General features: G+C 36.4%; 1 protein-coding gene across 10 annotated transcripts; it reads right to left on the bottom strand.

Annotated features, from left to right (window-relative positions):
* Positions 1-39: 39 nt before the first annotated feature.
* On the bottom strand, positions 40-18,753 carry LOC107222514 (H(+)/Cl(-) exchange transporter 3). Of its 10 annotated transcripts, XM_046731277.1 has the most exons (13): positions 18,587-18,753; positions 17,957-18,005; positions 14,579-14,703; positions 11,221-11,419; positions 4,788-4,814; positions 3,347-3,696; positions 2,705-2,866; positions 2,319-2,606; positions 2,023-2,205; positions 1,700-1,914; positions 755-1,315; positions 293-670; positions 40-167 (listed from the first exon to the last, which is right to left on the bottom strand). In XM_046731277.1, the coding sequence occupies exons 3-13, from the start codon at positions 14,687-14,689 to the stop codon at positions 77-79; spliced, it is 2,565 nt and encodes an 854-aa protein (XP_046587233.1). In that variant the 5' UTR covers positions 14,690-14,703; positions 17,957-18,005; positions 18,587-18,753; the 3' UTR covers positions 40-76. The 10 variants fall into 10 exon arrangements, with proteins under 10 accessions (XP_046587233.1, XP_015517401.1, XP_015517403.1 ...); XM_015661915.2 differs by lacking the exon at positions 17,957-18,005; XM_015661917.2 differs by lacking the exon at positions 17,957-18,005 and having other exon boundaries at positions 3,347-3,687.
* Between the last annotated feature and the right edge of the window lie 924 nt (positions 18,754-19,677).

Genomic DNA, 19,677 nt, shown 5'->3' with positions numbered 1-19,677 from the left:
TGATTGTAATTAATAAAAATAACAACAATATAACCAGGATAAGGTTTAAGAATTTCGCGATTTAATTAATTACAATTTAATTGAACAGAACAGAGCTCGGATCTTCGTTGTCAAGTTGTTTGACATGTCTTAAGACATCCTTCTTTGTTATAACGCCTAGAAGCCGCCTGAAAAAGAAAATACGTAATCTGGTCAAACAGAGATACTTTGTAAATAGGATTGAAGAATAAAGCGAGTTGTTATAATTACTTTTTTAATAGTCATTATAATTAATTGTGTAGTAAGTTCTCACCCGTTATGCGTGACGAGCGTTTGCCTGAGTCCCAGTTTACGGAACATGTCGACGACGGTTTCCATCGGCGTTTGATCGGTGATAGTGATCGGCGCCATATCTAATATCTTCTTCAATTTTAGTGGGGGTGGACCATGCGTCTGAACATTACTACCGCTTGTGAAAATGACAAGAGACTGTCCAGTTATTCCCTCCATTAGCCGTCTTGCATTGGCTATAGCGAGATTCAAGTCCCTGCGTAGCACGAAGCCTACCAAGTATTGTGATTCTCTTGAAACAATGACTGGAAAACCATTGTGTTCAGTTTCTTTAAGTAAAGTGTCAACGTCGTCGACTGTCATAGAGTCTTGAGTGAGGACGTTCAGAGCTTCGTTGCGCCTAAGAAGAATGGTAAAAAATGAAATAGAGAAAAAATAATCACAAAACAACGTGTCCAATTTTACCTAAAAATTCTCAACTCACTTTGGCTGCATGACGTCCGCTGCCAAACTCGTATGTTGAAATTCGTCTTTACTGTCTAAGAATGGATATCCGTTCAATCCGATGTGCGCATCGTAGATGCCTTGTTTACCCAACGCATCTCCGACCCATTTACTTGCCATAGCAGCTGCCATTAAGGGAACAATGTACCTGACCCCACCTGTTAATTCAAACATGATAACAACCAAGGACACTGTCATTCTTGTAACACCGCCCAGGACTGCAGCTGCCCCAACCATGGCATAAAGACCAGGCGTTATGCAATCGACGCCAGTCGAACATTCCTCGCTGAACACCCAAATGTGAGGGTACTTGTATGCGAGTTGTTCCATACCGATGCCTACGATGCGGCCCATTATCGCACCCAGGCAAAGTGACGGGATGAATAATCCGCAAGGTACTTTCATACCGAATGTAAATATGGTCATTATCAGTTTCAGAATTAGTGCTAAGACCAACAACCAAACTGCTTGATAAACTCTCGGACCAGCAGCTGCTATTTCAATCGCAGAATTGACGTCAGTGAAATTTCTGTCGTAGTCGCTGCAAAAAAGAAAATTCAAATTCATTTAGGTCGTGCTGCAATTTCGATTGCAGGTTTTCCAACAGGGCTCTAAGCACATCGATATCTACATTTAGTAACACTTGGCTGTAAAGGTATAATCCAATTAAAGTGCTTCAAATCTAAAAATAAAATCACCTCAAAGCTGTGACGGAGAGACAAAAAATTATGAAATGAAAAAATTATAAAAGATCAACAATTTCTAGCATGGTAAAAATTCGGAAAAACCACAATTGCGAATTGCAAAGACATAATAATAATTCTTTCAGTCGTATATGTCATAGGCATATCGTTAGTCCAATTTTCATGACTCGATGCTTATTTTCGTTGCATATAAAATGTCTACAAACAATTGTCATACTCACCATAGCATATCAGCATTAGATACTCCACACTGGCTGAATAGTAAGTAAATCAGCTGACTGGTATTCATTCGTGTGTAAGGATTTGGATAAGCAATAATGGCCGTAGCAACAGTCACAACCAAAACCTCGGTCACAGGATATTGACCAAGTTTAGATGTTTTTCGATAACGACACCAGTACAGATTTGCTTTAATGAATAACGTTGCAATAATACCCTGAAACAATTCATCAGTTTCGTTAAGTAATTTAAATAATTGCGATACATACTTTGTTCCACTCACTGGCAAAGCAATCATTACAATCGTTACTTTCTAAGTACTTACTCCCATTATACCGAGCATCACGAAGGGAACCAGTTCGAAAAATATCCACGGTTTGTTGTACTCTACGAAAAAGAGTACCGAGTGTTCATTGCCGAACGGATTTATAGATCTCAATACGAAAGCTGCTATGAGTGCACAAAAGAAGGAACGCCATAGTGTCTTCAGCGGGAAATAGTAGCTGACCTGTAAATAAAGTGTTAAAAACAATTACACTTCGCTCGACGTTTTATCCCACTGTAATATTTTTCTTATAGAAATTCAAGTTTTCAAGGCGTTTGTTTTTTACCACAGCTTACCTCTTCTAAACTGAACAAAACACCACCAATCGGTGCGCCGAAGGCAACCGATACACCTGCAGCAGCGGCAGCGGATAAAATTTCACGCTTTTTCGCTTCGTTTCTTCCGTATTTTGGAAACAAGTATGAAAATATGTTTCCGATGCAACATGCTATGTGGACCATGGGTCCCTCCTTGCCCAAACTGAGACCTGCCGATACGGACAAAATGAGACCGACGGATTTTATTATCAATGTCCACTTTCCCAAGTACCCGCGGATTATGAACCCACTCAGTATGGTTTTAATCTGGAAAATTAATCGGGTTATCGAAACGCTTTATCCAAATTGCCTTAAATTAAGACTGTAATGATACAAATACTTGATGATTTTCACGATTACTATACCTCAGGTATACCAGAGCCGCAGGCATAAGGCGCAAACATTCTGACTAACGAGGCTGACAACGAAGCAAATAAAAGAGCCCAGGCTATGTAAAACATATAAGAGATTACGTATGATCCGGCTCCAGTCTTCGATTGACTGAATACTTCAGGCCACGTCCACCACTGTAAAAAAAAAAAAAAAAATAATGATGTTTTTCAAATGGGTTTTACTGTTTTTCTGACTGACATAAGAGGAAAAAATATCTGAGCTTTATAAAGTCGTTTCAAGTTCCTACACCAACAGCAAAAAGATGTTTTTAAAAGAGATATTCTTATATAAGATTCATACTTGCGAATCAAAGTCTTACAGAATTAACAAAAGTGGGAAAAGGAAATGCTTTTTCGCACCGCACAATATTCCTGTTACTTTGGTCGATGATAAAATCTTGCCGATTGCACGTCAGTATAACGGTTGTTTCGTACTTGTAGCGCGATTTCTTCGGTACTACATTTAATGTTTTCAAGTGATTCGAAATGATTTCCAGTCCTTTAAGTTACCCCTATTAATGTCTGGTTATTTCAAATTATGCTCAAGTAATACGTGAGATCCAGCGGTTAAATTCGTGACTTTTTTTCATTGCATTTGCGTATCGTACTACTGACCTGTGAACAATTTCCACCGTCGAATGTAGTTTCATTGTAACTCCAGCAGCACTGTTCTTTGTTGAGCCAAAAGGCTTGAGGACATATTCCAAATTTGAGATCGGTCATCCACGAGGCACCGATGTCTATCACACCAGCGGCAACCCCCGTGAATAATCCAACGAATAAAACGCAGAGCCATCCCGACCAGGCGTCATGGGCTCCCTTGATCAAGTCCCACATGGAATCATGCTTCTTTTTAACAATATACCGATGACGCATACGATCCCTGGCGATATCGCGCTGCCAGTCGATAGTGTGAAAGTCATCGTACTGACCGATACCGGGAATGTCATCCGAGTCTGCTGAAACTACACGTGTCAAGGAGAAAAAATATACATATATACACATATAATTAATAAACACACGTGTACAAGCGATTATTTCATATTCACCCAGATGCGCTCAAGTGCGCATTTCAACTTTTAAAATTCGCAATTTCAACACGGCCCAATCAACTTAATAGCATTTAATAACACAGGTATGCACGTGATAATGTATTGTAATCGGTAAGGCAATTGACACTTCTTTGTTAAAGGTATAAAAAAAAATAATTTCCATCACATTCGAGCGTACAACAAAACCCCGTGTTTCGATGTATACATGTCACGAGTTACTTCACGTACGCATGTCAAATGCACACGTCGACATTTTCATCTTCTATAAAATATTCATACGATTGCTGCAACCGTAGCATAACTACATCGATACCGGAATTTCCTTGCGAAATTTGTGACAGTAAATTGGTTGGTAATTTCCGACAGTTGTGAATGAATGCAGACACATGATTATTATTAATATTATTTTTATTATTATTACGACTTTTATTTTATATTCTATCTTCAAGTTTTTTTTTTTTATTAATCTGTTTTTATTTCTTTAACAACGCGCGAATCAAATCAATGAACTTTCACAATTAATAGGGATACCGAGGACTTGCACATTAATTTGTAATTAACTTTTGCGAATGAGATTAATTTTTTAAGCGAACGATTAAAAAATCAAGGGATTAATATTACAATAAACTTTTTCTACCGTTTACGAAATTTATTTTCTACTGGATCGCTATATAGGCTTGAGTTCAAATTCACAACACACTGCTTGAAATACATTTAAATTCTTCGAATAACGAATAGCAAGAAAAAATGAAACTGAACAATAAATAAGCTCGTCAATCGTTATCGTATAATTGTAAATAAGATAAAAACTACCGGTAAGCCTATAATTTGAAGAGCAAAGTCAAAGGTTGATAATAGTGAAAAATTTAAACGCCACTTAATAAAACAAATATGTATACTGTAGAATTTTTTTTTTTTTTTCTCTTTCTTTCCTAACAGCAACATCTAATTCCATGCAGAGTAAGCGTACAGATAAGCGTCATTTCCTTTCGAAATCGACTTACCCTGCATCCCAGAAAAAGTAATCCCACCTTGAACATAGAGAATAAAGCTCTGAATTCTTAAAATATTCTCTTCAATCATTAGTTGCATAGCAAAAGATAATTCGTATGAGTTTGCCTAAATTTGTAAATTTTATATTGTTAGTTGCATAAAATCAAAACTGATGCCTAACGATTGTTGGATAATGATAACAATCATTATGTCAAATATGCCTGCAGTGAATTGTGTGATTTGCACGTAAAAAATATAAACGGCAATAAATCACCGTACCGAATATAAATTCGTTACTTTATTATCTATACTTTGCGTTGTGTTTGCATACGTTTTCAGGAGTTTTGGACGGACAAACTACACAATTGTTATAACACGATAATAAATCTGCAAATCGATTTTGAAGAATTATTGCAAAGTCGAAGGATTAATACCGTAGGAATTGTATTATTCTAAACCGCAACCGCATTTTGCAATCACCGCAGATTACTTGCACAAATATAAGATTTCACGAAGAGGCGATGCGAAAATATTCAACGAACATCGACGACATTTCGCTCTATACTTTTTTCTTCTTCTCTTGTTGCATTATTTCTTCCGTTCGCGTTAAAACACGATACCATGACTGATGTAAGATAATTATATATACGACATTCTAATTGTGAGGTTGACCAATTCGAAGTATTGAATATCTAACCTTATCTTCATTCTCTACATCAACGATTTGCGAGATACGCCTCTTAGTCGGAATCACTTTGTAATACAAAAACAAGTAAAGTTCACCACCTCAGAACACTTGCGTTTTTTTTTTTTCGGAATCGAAAAAAAAAGTTCAGGTATAAAAATTTTCAACGATTAAAAAGTAGGTTTTCTCATCAAGTGGTAAACTTTGATTCTACATAATTCCATGTCAAAGGAGTTGCAGAAAATTTAATAGAAATCCATAAGATCCGCGTAGTCTGAGATGAATATCTATAGAGCGCCTCGAATATCTAGATTAGAAATCCAAGCATTGATTAACGGACGGTGTACTTTTTTAAAAAATTCGTCACCGAATAACTTCAGGATTATCGTCAACAGGCAAATTCTGGTATTTGCTAGTTTAAATCGACGAAATAATACCGAGGAATAACCGATTTTATTAATATTTGAGTAAAGATGATATACTCGACTGGAGAATGAACGAACGCGCTTCATATAATATCAGACTTCAAGTTTTATTTGAGGCATTCACCGCTCGGCTGAACCTTGCAGCATTACCAAGATATTGGAATTGACTCCGAATTGGTCAACGTCAACGACTCGACTGAGATACGGATTATGAAATAAATGTTGAATCACTTTTTGAGTAGGCGTATGCATAATCGCGCGACATCGGTGAATTGTTCCAAAACACCGGTTCCCATGGGTCGGAAGAGTGTCTCTCTTCCCTTTTTCTCCCTGCCGACTGTCGACTGGTGTCGTCGTCTCCTCCTCCTCTTCCTCCTCCAACAACCGATCTATACCAACCCCAAGAAATCCTACAAGTTCACTTTCCAATCTTCATACGGGACTTCGACCCACACTAACGACACATCAACCCCAACGCTTCCTGTTCCCAAGCACTCTGATTTCGGCGTTCTTGTAAAGTTATCAAGCTTTCTTCTTCATTATTTCACGGAATAGCTTCGATGCTCGATGAGTTGCGTATAACGATCACGGTTGTTATTTATTACAGACGCTAGACGGTACTGGTTACCTCGTCATTTTCACATTGTCATCAGCGGTCACTTGTTCTTTTACTTTAGAGTACTATTATACGTATCCGTGCTTGTTACACTGACCAGCGATCATTTCAGGGCATATAAGAGGGAAATCTGTACGCTATAGACCGACGGAAGTTATGGTTGATAGTTTGAATAGTGAAAGGAGAGATTTGGTTCACGGATCAATCTGTATTTCGCCGATAAATTCAAACAGTCGAATGTCTGAAAGTATAATGTAGGTATACCATCAGGTCTAGACGATTTATCGGCGGAGATATAGATCAGGAGTAGGAACGCAAGTGACACCACCGTTTCATTATGTATACAGCTGAGCCCATAGTTGCTACTTATTTGTCAACTTTACAGAATGAGGGTATGCTATTGAGGTTTGAAAATTCGTTTATCGCACGTATATCCGAATGTTGCGTATAAATTATGTTACTGTGAGATATCCGTAGCCTGGCATATTCTCATGCACAACACGTACACGATACCATAAGTAGCACGTCGAATGAGATTGCTTAACATCAAATCTGCAATCAATTTCTTTCATCAAACACCTGACGTTGCACGTCACATTTTAGAGCACTAGTTTTTTGAAAGTACAAAATTTTTTAAAAAATAATTGGTCTCTCTACGGAACGCATTTCGTTAAAAATGTAAATTATATGTCTATAGATAGAAGTTTTGTTTTTCACATCGCTATATGCGATTTTAAAAAGAAATTTTTCCATCTGTTACAACAAGTCGATGATAATTATGCATAGAATTGACTTACAATTAAGGATAGTTCATATTTTTGACTGGAATCATTTTTATGGTTCGGAGAAGTATGGACGGATAATCGTAAATGATCACACTATATCACTAATATCGAAATAAAAGAAAAAAAAAGACAATCAAATTCAGAACCTTTTGTTTTTTTTTTTTTATTTGCCGCGCATGAAACTCTCAAGTTTCGTTGACCGGATTCCAAGATATTTTATCAGTTAAAGGCGACATTCCACTTCAGCTATTTCAGCTGTTACTTTATTTGGCGTAAAATAAAATTTGATATCGAACGAGCGCCAAATATTTCCAAAGAGTCAAAATAAAAATAAAAGTGGGTCTGACAGCGGCCGGCGTGTTGATTTTACTCCAAAGTTTGCACCGGTGATAGCAAATATCGTAAAAACCAATTTCCACCTCAAGTTTGCAGTCCTAAAATTGGCGAACGTTATTACACTCCGAAAAAATCAAATATTCGATTGATAACTCGTTACTTTCAACAAGTTTTTTCTCTTTTCCTTTTGTAATGAAAAATGGCTAAAAGAGTCCTGAATGAGACGAACAATAATAATTCATTACGTTTTTATTGCAAGTTTGTCGATTCCGGAAACAGTGATAATAATAGTAATAAATATAATTCCAATCGTATACACGACACGACGAACGTTCAGCAGTACTGACGGTGAAAACATTCGCCTGCAGCCATTGAGTAAGAAAGTAAGATAAGAAAGGAGAACGCTGGAAAAAAAAACAACATCAATATCGTAAGAAAGGCAGAAACAGAAGAGTCTGGGGATATTCCGGAAAGTTTTGGTGATACTAAATAAATACGAATGTACGATTTTAACCCTTGAACAAGAAAAAAAAGATAAAACAGCGCAATCGATCCGGGATCTCATTAAGGAAGAACTCGTTTCACTCCCACTTTGCCGGCTGCCGTACTTGTCGACATGACACGAGATAAGAAAATATCTCTCAGCGCAGCACTGTTCAAACTGTCTGGTGGCTCACTTCACACACTTGATACACATCACGCGTTGCACTCTGGGAATTTGGAGCGGTTGTATCGAGTAGGTAGTAGGCTGAAGATAGCGGCGGAAAAACGCGTCAGAACGCGGTTCTCGATCGGTTTTACTTTGTCTAGCTCACGATATGACAAGAACCGTAAGATTTGACCATACTGAAGTTGGTAGCGTTATCGTAACGATTCGTGATGAGGAAAAACCGTTACTTCGTGATTTTCGAATTATTTGAAATGTTCGTTCCTTCAATGTCATGGTGTGAAAATATGAAAATAGTGATTTTTTCCAATGTTTCGTTACGATAACGTTACTAACTTCAATCTCGTGAGATTTGAAGACCACAAGCTGATATTCATGTGTAACATGGTCTACCTCACAGGGTCCCAATTCCTATTTTAAACCGGAACGAGAAACAGCTTTGACATGCATGTGGCAAAATTTCCAAACGTCGAACCGGTTTTACCGACTCTCGAATTGCAGATTCCACCGCCAGACTCTCCGGCATCCACGGATCTCGCGATAATATGTTGTGACTGACGAATTACCTGCCTCGTTATAGATGTATAATAATCGTTAGAAAAAAGACGAACGATTTGAGTATACTGAGAATTATCGTACGATAATGTGCAGAGAAATTTAAGGTTCGATAACTATACATTCGAGTATAAGTAACGTAACGTGCAACAAGGATATTGATACTCTTCGTTGGTTTGTTTGAATTTCTTCTGATCTAACGACAATATTTTCGTCGAATTATATTGACACGATGAAATTCATTATTAACCCTTGCAGCAGGTATCGAGGCTGAGGAATGCCGACAGAGTTTATCCTCCGTGAGTCAAGTCAGGGATATGAAACTATCGAATGTCTGTTACCTATTTCCATTCTTTCCCTATCCGTACTACATTTATTAATTTAATCGTTCGTTGAACCGTGAAAAACCTTTCATTCAGTTGTACGGCTTGAAAGTAACTTTTGAGCGGAATCAGAGTCGATCGGACAGACAGTAAACAGTACGAGTATTTAGGTCGGTAAGAAAGAAAAAAAAAAAACCCTACACCGACAAATTGAAAAGTTGTAAGGTTATAATGCAAGTTTCTCCACCGCTGCAAAAATAATTATTGCGAACGCGCTGAGCGAAACACGTGTAGATCTACCATATAGGTACGCAATACGTAAGTATAATAATACGTAGGCCGTTTGCATGAACGGCAGCGGCGAACCGTGAACCGCGAACGCTTTGCGTCGACTGATCGCAACTTGCTCTCAAGGCATACGTAAATACGTGACGCGTGTACGCAAATGTATGTGGTACACCGATACGAGTAGGTTACGCATAAACACCCTGTATAACGTTCGAGTCAGTGCTGCCAAGCGTTGGAGAACAATCGGTTGTTCGGGCGTAAAATATCCCTAGATTTTTCCTGCCAACCGTCATATAATATACAAGTATCTAATGGTAGAAGTGAGCGGAACGTAGTTTTATGCACGAATCAAATTTCTAATTGATAAATTGTTAGATGTTTATTTGAGAATAAAATACTCCCTCGGATTTACGTGGATATCAAGTAATCCCTAGTTATTGGCGTTCGATGTAACATTACAGATCCTATCAGTATCATAGGCTTTCCGCTATGAGCTAAAGTCGCTGTGAGCGACAAGCCATGCATTTATGTATGAGCTAAAACGAATTTTCAAGGTTCTACTGCACAATAAACATCTCTTAAGCGTTGCGATCAGACTGCTGTGAAGAATATCCGAAACTCTGCGTTCTTCAAGATTGGAAAATGGGAAACTACAATTTATTTTCCAACTCCTACTTTACGGGTTTTGTTTGTTTTTTTTTTTTTGTCTTAAAAAAAAACTCAGTTCCATTTCCTCGACTATAGCTCAAAACTGTTACCTAGCACATCATTTTTCAAATTTCTTTCAAAAAATGTAAAAACTATAGGCGTTCTTATTGAAATAGATTCACAAACACGTATGCGTACAAGACTCGAGAAAAAATCGTGATAAACGATTACCTGATGCATTTCGAAGATGGCACGACAATTATAATCGTTGTTAAGTGAAAAATACTCATTTACACTGATCCATCGATCACCAGATGCAGAAATCTGCTTTGTCGACCCGACAACCGATTATAAGACACTGTATCTACGCAACTTTCAGGTGCACTGCTTTTTCTCTCATAAACACATGTATCTATTGTTCTACATGAAATTACGCGGTTGCCTTACGAACATTCAGCATTTGTTATTAATTATGCAATCTTTGTGGTTCGTTTGTAAAAATATTAATGATAATGATGATAGTAGCAATGAGTCCAAATAACATCACTATCGCACTATCGGGCATCGCTTAATTACTATTTATAATTAATTACATTCGAATTGCAAATTACACGTGTATGTACAATTTTACACTTCAGTTTATACAAATTAAATTTTTGTTTTGTAACTAGCGCGAAATAAAATGCAAATTTCATTTATAACAAATGATTGGTTAATTTAAATTTAATTACAATTTTTGCAAGTAATTGATATCTTTCTTTCGACCAATTCCAATTTTCAAATATAATTAATATGTATGTATCATTTATTCGATCCAATTATTATTGTTTTTTTCTTAACAATATTTAAAACCAATTGATCACCGTATTAAATTTAAAGATTTTTACAAACGTTATATTTGTAACTTGTGTAGGATTAATAACAATTTGTCTCATTATTCAAGTTTATAAACGGTATAGACGCATTTTGAAATTACAATAATGTGCCGAAAGCCACTTTCCACAATCTAGTCTGAAGGACAATCATTCCAAACGATCGCAATAATAACCACAAAGATACGAACGAAACTGTAAGATATCCGTATAAAATGAAAATTAATATAAAGGGCAAACTCACAGTGAGACGTTCCATCGTCTAGCCTGACGTTACGGTCGAGATAGGCGTTGTTCCCAGAGAGTTGGGACGTCCCGTGGTGATGGTGATTAACGTCCTGCTGCATGTCTTCGTCGCTACTAATTATCGCTCCCCTATTGGTAAGGCCCGTAGGTCGTAAACGGGCGTCGCTTAAACTTCCGCCCTCTACTCCATTTCCGTTCTGTAAATTTCAATTTAAAAGATCCCCGCGATTAAGGTATTGTTAAAGCTGACTCGGCTCGCAGTGTGAAAACATCGAAGACGGATATTGTCTATTAATTGTATACCATCAAACTGATAAATGGATTAACGCCTCAATTGGCTGTCGCGCCGTCAACATGTTTTTTTCACACACAATTTTTTATCTCAACCAAACAAATATATTCAAATAAGATCAACGTATGCAGTTTTATTCGCGCTTTAAAATTCAGTCGTTTTTTTTTTTTTTTTGAAAAGTTTTACTGTCTTCCAAGCAATGCAAAAGAAAGCTCGTGTGGCTGAATTTAACTTATATGATGCAAAAAAAAAAAAAACTTCCTCGATAAGACTAAGTCATTCATATTGTAACTATGGAAATTTTAATATTAATTGTTACACGCACTAAGCTTCATTTGACATATCACATTTATTGTTAGTATGAAAAAAAAATCAAAACAAAAAAATATTTAGGTGAAATTGATTCTTGTCCGGTGCAGATTTAAAAGCGATAAACAGCTATACCTACGCGTGTAATGATAAAAACTATTTATTTTCCAACTCTTACCTTTATTCGTATGTTATATGAGTATATGTGTATACCTATAATTCATTATCGTGCAAAACTTCAATTGGGTGAACAGAAAGGTTTCAACGGTTATTAATGAGATAAGTAACAATGAACAGGTATGATGTTAGTAAAAACAATGGACCTCCCTGTCACCTACGTAGAATATCCATCGAATTAATTCCCTTCGGATAAAGAAGTCGGTAGTCATATTCCATTTTAATTCACGCTTATCTCTCTGAAATTTAATCTCCTCAAGTCCACCATAATGCGCATCATTATACGATACCCTGTCTACCGGACGATAAATGGCGTGTATTGTACAATTTATACAATCACTTGTAAAATAATTATAAATGTATGTATAACTTTTTTTTTTTTTTTTTTATAAAATTGGTAAATTATAAAGAAAAGTTTGATCTTATCTAATTATAATTCATGTTAAAAATTTCCTTACGTTTGTTATCAAGGTATAAACTCGCGTTATTGTAAAGCCGATTAATTTTTTAACGTAATTATGTTATCCATGGGCGAAGTTTTACACATATAATAAAATACGAATGGTGGTTTCCGCTGAAATTCGTTATAATAATGAATTTAGACGTGTAAAACAGTTGAATTACTCTAAATTACTCAGTCGAAATTCAAACTATAAGTATAATTCAGTTGAGTTTAGAGGAAACTTTGGATTGAAATTATAATACCAACGCGATAGCGAGCCTTGAAATTTTAAAACCGGTCAAACACTACCAAGAGATCACAGATTGAGGAAAAAGTATGATATTTGCCTTATAAATCACATATGGCTGCATCAGGAAGTCAACCACCCGGTACTTAATACCAGATAAATCAGACTGGGTGGTTTTATTGTTGGTAACAAAAATTATTGTGCACGTTTCGGTGTACGGTAGAATCTCGACTATCCGAACCCTCAATTATCCGAACGTCGTCGGCTCAAAAAATATATTTCTGGTGCGTAATATACATCGTTGCTCGCTAAAAAATGTGGAGCAGCCGTTCCTCAATTGAAAACAGACGACTACGCTACGGAAATTATGCAAAAACATACAAGTAAGGAAAAACCAAGCAAAAATACCGTTTAACAAAACGTTGTTCGTTGAATTTGCTAATTACATTCCAGACGAAATCAATTTATTCATTGTGATTCTGAATCGCGAATAAATGTATATGAGGCATTCCATGTCAACTCGACCTATGATTTTCCCTCACCATTTTTAATTTTCTTCAGGATTTTTTAGACGATTCTACAATCACAAAAAAGCACTCCTGAATTTTTTTACATTCTTTTTTACTAACGTTAATTTTTCATCATTATTCAAAACTATCTGAAAATTATTCTGTTGTGTCAATTTAAATGGGACACCCTGTATATACGTATAACCTACATGCGTACCTATCTCGTCTGATATTTTTGCAGGTAGTCAAAGCATTTAAGCACTTAAAACTCTGTAAACCGATCGCGATTAGAATTATGAATCACGTGAAATACGATTTTCGTTATTTACAAAATAAAAATATAATGTAATGTACTCAACAACTAACGAATCTCTCATTGTTTAAAATATACAAATTGCATTATATATCACGACGTGTCAATCTGTAGAGACATACATATTTTTATATTATTATACCGCATATTTTGGTGGCTTGCAATATTTAGGACGTTTCATATTCCGCGAAAATGCGGAAAATAAATGAAAATTATAGAAATGGAATGCTAGCATTTTGTGTTAGTTGTTAGGGGAAACAGATATTTATGTACATGATACATATACAACTTTGTACAGATAATCATACAAGCCTTCCATTCGTCACTTTTTCTGGCGAATAAAATCAATCAATCTCAATTAAAACATCTAGACTATACGTTATTAGATTCGAGTAATTTTCAGCTGATTTGCCGTAAAAAAAAACTTGTTCACAAAACTCGATGAATTTATCCACAGGCGTTTTCATGCGATGAAAACTGAACGAGCATTTTTAAATGTATAATATATAATACAGTAGAAAATATGGCTCATATGCTCAATATTTCCGCGAAGCTCCGAGATATTACCTTTGACTTTCTAATTTTTTCCGCAACATCAATTATTCAACAGTTTCTTCTTTTTTTTTTTTCCTTCACCTCGTCTATTCTCAATATTCACAATGAAATTTTGCACGAAACGTTCGCAATGTCGAGGTAAAAATTGAAAGAAGAACGAATGAAAAAAATCTAAATCGGTGTAGATTAAAATTCTCCGGTGATTAAAAGTTTTGCAGAATAATGTCGCTCCTCATGTGAGGTTTATCAAGTCTTTCACTTTTGGTAGTGAAAAAAACAACTGACAAACCTAACTTTCCCTTGCTTCTTTATGAATGGAAGGCCTCGTGTGCGCCAAACAATAAACAAGTGTAATAACAAATACATACAAATATACATTCGTAATAAAGTGTGATAAGATAATATTTAGTCATTGCACCTGTAATAAAATGTGAAATGAGAATCGAGGATGATAAAAGTAAGAAAGTAAGAAAGAAAGAAAGAGAATGGAATAACGAGTAACGGATGCCTACCTTGGCATCGACAGAGTGATACATGGTGGGCGTTGTGCTCAACTGTGCAGGGCCGAAGGACGAGGTTGCCGTTGACGAGGTTACCGTACCCTTCAGCGGAAATTTCTCCATCGTTTCGCGTACAACTGTTATTACATATACACAGGCAACATGTCTTGCAGGATTACAAAAAAACACATCTCAGGACGATATTCCCTATCAATAATCACATATACATGCCTGTCGTACGTCTACGATAAAAGGTTCGAGATAACAACACGTTCGGGCAGGTAGGATTAAATACACATAGTAAAAAGATTTTATCGAATATCGGCATGCTCGTGTCAAAATAAAAATAAACATATTTGTGAGAATCGCTGAATCGTGTGTAATTAAATTGTTTTAGCGATTTGTTAAACCGTTCTCATATGCTTGAGAATTGCGAGGCTGAAGTTAGTAACGTTATTGTAGTTATTCGTTTTTCGGAAAAACCGTTATCCGTTATTTCAGGAATCTCTGAAATGCAGTAAATTATAATAACTCAAAAGTAATTCATGTTTTCAAAACTTGGTAACTTCAAAGTTACTAAAAAATTGCAAAATAGTGATTTTTTTTTCCCCCCAATGTTTAGTTACGCTAAGCTTACCAACTTCAGCTTGATTTAGAATCAAGTTCTCGCTGTTTTCGTATCTATATTCACAGCTATTAAACGCGTGAAATCAAAATTACGGTTATCGGAATACTTTTCGTTTATTAATGTATATCTCAGTTTTATAGATGAATCGTCGACGTTGTACGTAATTCTCAATGCAGACAGCTGATATACCTATTTTCTTATCTAATCTATTAAGATTGACAGAGACAGAGAAAGAGAAGGGACCGAAAATTCGTAACCAAAAGTTTAAAAATGCTTTAAACGGGATATTACAGCTTGCGTACGTATTTCGAGACTGCTGACAATGCTAATTTTTTCAACTTGAACAATTCTGCGATAACATTTCTAGAGTAAATAATGAAAAACCTTCTGCTATACCTGTTTCTATATATAGTCTCCAGACTCCAAAAAATAATATAAAACGTGTACAGCAAGCAGTAAACGAGGGTTTTGAAAAAACCTAATGATTATATCGATTTCTTGAAGCACCGTGATCGAGGTGCAAGGAACTTTGACACGCTTAATTTATTATTGACCTAATGATAAGCGTGTTTGATCTACCGATGTAAAAAACTTGTCACGCTCGCCGGAAGCATGCGTATGTATATGTGTAGATAATAGAAATTGTACCGAATTCGATAGTTTCCTTTAGCAGAAGATTCTTATGCCGCGATTTTTTAATCTTACAATTCTGTACTCTACGTACGGATTGACGAGTTTCTCTCTGTGTCAATTTTTGTAAAGAATTCTTTAATAGCCTTCCGAGTTTTTATCGGTTCTGAGAAAATTTCGTAAAAGGAAACACGGAGCGTGCTCAACGCAGCGTTGGAACACCTGCCACTGGTATATTTTCGCAATAAGTACGGGGCATTCCACGTCAAATTAGCAGTCTGTGCACCTCACTCTCTTCGATTCTGATCATTTTTTGGTACTATGTTCTTTCCGACCCAAAAGGGTCTCGGGAATTTTTTCAGATTTTCTTTAACCACCGGTGAAATACAAAATTGCAAAACCAATGACAAAAACACCGTTCTTAAGAATCTTAAAAAATTCACAGTGATTCCATGATTCGAAATGAAATTTTTGAGCACCGAACGATAATGGGATCTCTATATTTACCATGGTTTTCTTTTGACAAGTTTTTACATTTTCTATGTCGGAATTGTTGATTTTTTTTTTTTCTTTATGTGCCTCGATATAAACATATGGCAGAATCACATTATTTTCATGATTCCGTGATTTATTTGAATTGAGGAATAGAAAAATAAAAACAAAAAAATTTTAATTCCGACACGGATAAACGAAAAACTTGCGAAAAAAAAGTTGATAAATATTGAGATCCCATTGTGAACTGTGAATTTTTTCAGGTTTAAAAAAAATGGCGCTTTCATAGTGGGTTTTTCGATTGTTTTTTATAAATTTCACCGGTGGTTAAAAAAATTTGATAAAAAATTCCGAGACCTTTTAGGGTCGTTACAAGCATCATAGTAAAAAATGATTAAAATCGAAGACGGTAAGGTATGTGGGCTTCTAATTTGATATGGAATGTCCCGTATATACCTTGACTCTTGATTAGAATCAAGTGTGTAACATGCAGTTTGACGGTACATGCTTGATTGTAATTCCAGTCAAGAATCGCGACAATCACCAGAAACTCGACCGTGGATCTGGTTGCACGACAATCAGCGTATCCCTAAATTAACTGTGAATTTCATTATCGTAACGATTCATGCTGAGGAAAATGCCGTTACTTCGCGATTTTGGAATTGTGTGAAATTCCGTAAACCATAATAAAACAAAACACTCTCATAGTTCGAAATCTCAGTTCCTTAATAAAATTCAGAAAATAGTGATTTTTCCCAAATGTTTCTTTACGATAATGTTACTAGCTTCAATCTTATTTTATTTTGTTCATATACACACCACAGTTCAAAGATAACGGAAAAGGCGAGTTGTATGAAAATACGTATCAGATTTTGGAGCGTATTACACAAATACAAATCCGCTTATACAATATACAACCGAACAACTTCGCCCACTCTAATATTACACCGCATAATCCTCTAGTTTCTGGTGTCGAGAACTTGAAGTAAAAAAAAAACATTAGAACTACGCACTTACAAAGCGAATCCGACTGATCGCATGTATCCGACCGTGATCTGAACTTTTGTAACTGGTGTAAACTTTTATTGTCAAATAGGTCGTTCAGTGACCCGATTAGCGGATCGGGATGATAATCCTCAGATGAAAATTTGACCAAGAAATACGCGACTGGCTGATACGCATTGACAGCTGTGCGAGTCGCATATAAATATTCCAACAAATCGCGTTTAAAATTGCGACGAAACTGAATGATATTATTTGCCGCTACATTCGAGGATGTACCGATGATTTGGTCAAAATGACGTTTATCACCTCTGAGGCGAATGATGCAATCAACAGAATCACGCATCCGAGCAAATAATCGACCACGAAGGAGTTGAAATTGGAGAATCGCAACGATGTATGAAGAATTGGGTGACTATTTTAGTGTAGAAAAGGTTTAAAAAAAACTAGCTAATGATTATGCGTGTATGCGATGATGCAGAACAGCCCTGTGCAAATCAGGCAACACGACACGTATACGTGGTGGATAAGTCAAACATAAAAAACAAATAGTAGTAGGTACGTGAAGAGAGATAAGAGAGCAAAGTATCACTGTGTGCCATCGAAAAATATCACCGTACAAAGAGCAAGCAACTCACCATGATTGTTAAATATCCACAGGTAGAAATTCCGTGGGTATCATTTAACCTTCACCAACAAAAATAACTAACGTTGTAACGTAAACTTATGGCTGAAGTGGTGGGTTGGTATGTTTTATTTTACGCGAAGGGATTCACCAAAATATAATTCTATCCTCAGGATGGAAAAGAGAATAAATACGTTACACTATGCAAGTATGTGCATACAATTAAATAATAATAATAACTCTTCACGGAAGCGACGGCACTACAGGTAACTGCAAATGCATAACCACTCTGATCATATGACAGACTTTGTCAAGGGTTCAATTATTTTTATTTACTGGCAGAGTCAACACTTCTTTTGTATTTATAAATTTCAGGCTTTCGTTCACGCCATTTGCTTTGTTTTTTTTTTTTTGTTTTGTTTTACTATGTTTTTTTTTTTTTTTGTTTATATATAAATCTTTTTCCGTCAGTCACCCACCGTCATCCCTCCTGCCCGTTCAGCGCCACGCGCAACTCAAATCGGCTACTAAATTAATAATAACACTACGCGCATGCAGCTATGACAGTTATGTATTTTGTACAATAGGTATACGCAGACACGTACGAAAGATGCGTGACTACACGCTATGTATGTATAATTACGTTTCTTTTGACCGATAGTGCACACGCCTGATGATCTGAGAACACTTTTTTCACTCGATCATTACTTATGCGTTGGTATTTTATTGACTAGAATCTACGACGTTTCAAGTGAGAGGATGCGATAGGCACGTAGCCGAGATGCTAGTCGCTTCAACTCCCCTTTCGCGATAGATCGAGCATTGAGCACGCGCTCTATAGATGAGACAGGTCATAAACGCCCACATCAACACACCCTAGGGTCCCTAGATTTTGTTGACAACTGCAAGCGAATTGTATTTTTCGTTGACTACGCTCGGTGCACACTCGGTGTAATTTCCCCAGTTTTCCACCAATGGCAGATGCAGGATCTTGGAAGAGTCGCATTTGGTGCGCAGATTAGTTTTCGACTGCCTATACTGAATGCTATTTCCACAGTTTTCAACCCACGATAAAAGCAGATTCCTAGAGAAAATGGACTCCTACGTGCAGTTGGAACGTTATTACTGAATTGCTGGACGAAGAGAGGGATTGAAACTGACAATAATCTTACAATCTCACAATTCGAAACTACGAAACGCCATTGACTCTGACGAGCATTTAAGATTCTAGGGACTTTAGAATATTTCCGCAACTGCCGCAACTCTACCGCTGCCTGGTGTATGAATTTCACATCGAATTTATCAGGTCCTTCTTTCAGTGACGCCATCTTTGAGCTACTTGGTAAACTAGTTGAAACAGCGGGACGGTAAAGGCACTGCAGTTTTCTGAACTGCTCTTACCGATGTAGAAACAATCGTGCCGCCAGAGCAATCATGGTTGGAGGCTATCTCGAACGTGAGTATAGTAGATCCTTTTCTTGACTCAAATTCAAATTCCAACCGCGGAATCGAATCACAGTTACTTTGAGATAATGAGTGGATTACTAATGAGCAAAATAATTCATCAACTGTAACGAACATTCCGAAGATATCTCAGAGACGCTTCGGTGTATTGGAAAACATTTTTATCCAAGATTTTACTTTCAGAAGACACCATCATTCTAGGCTAAATTAAATTAATGTATAATAAATACATGACATGTATTAATATTTCTGCAATATCTGATCATTTAA

The sequence above is a fragment of the Neodiprion lecontei genome, chromosome 2 (assembly GCF_021901455.1).
Source record: "Neodiprion lecontei isolate iyNeoLeco1 chromosome 2, iyNeoLeco1.1, whole genome shotgun sequence".
NCBI lineage: Eukaryota > Metazoa > Arthropoda > Insecta > Hymenoptera > Diprionidae > Neodiprion > Neodiprion lecontei.
The sequence above is the reverse complement of the archived record's forward strand: the minus strand, read 5'-3'. Positions and strand labels throughout refer to the sequence as shown.

Coding starts and splice junctions, on each gene's coding strand:
- LOC107222514 (XM_046731277.1), bottom strand. CDS start 14,689: ATGGAGAAATTTCCGCTGAAGGGTACGGTAACCTCGTCAACGGCAACC. Junction 4,815..11,220: donor AGACGATGGAACGTCTCACT/GTGAGTTTGCCC, acceptor TCTATGTTCAAG/GTGGGATTACTTTTTCTGGG. Junction 2,607..2,704: donor GCGGCTCTGGTATACCTGAG/GTATAGTAATCG, acceptor TTAATTTTCCAG/ATTAAAACCATACTGAGTGG.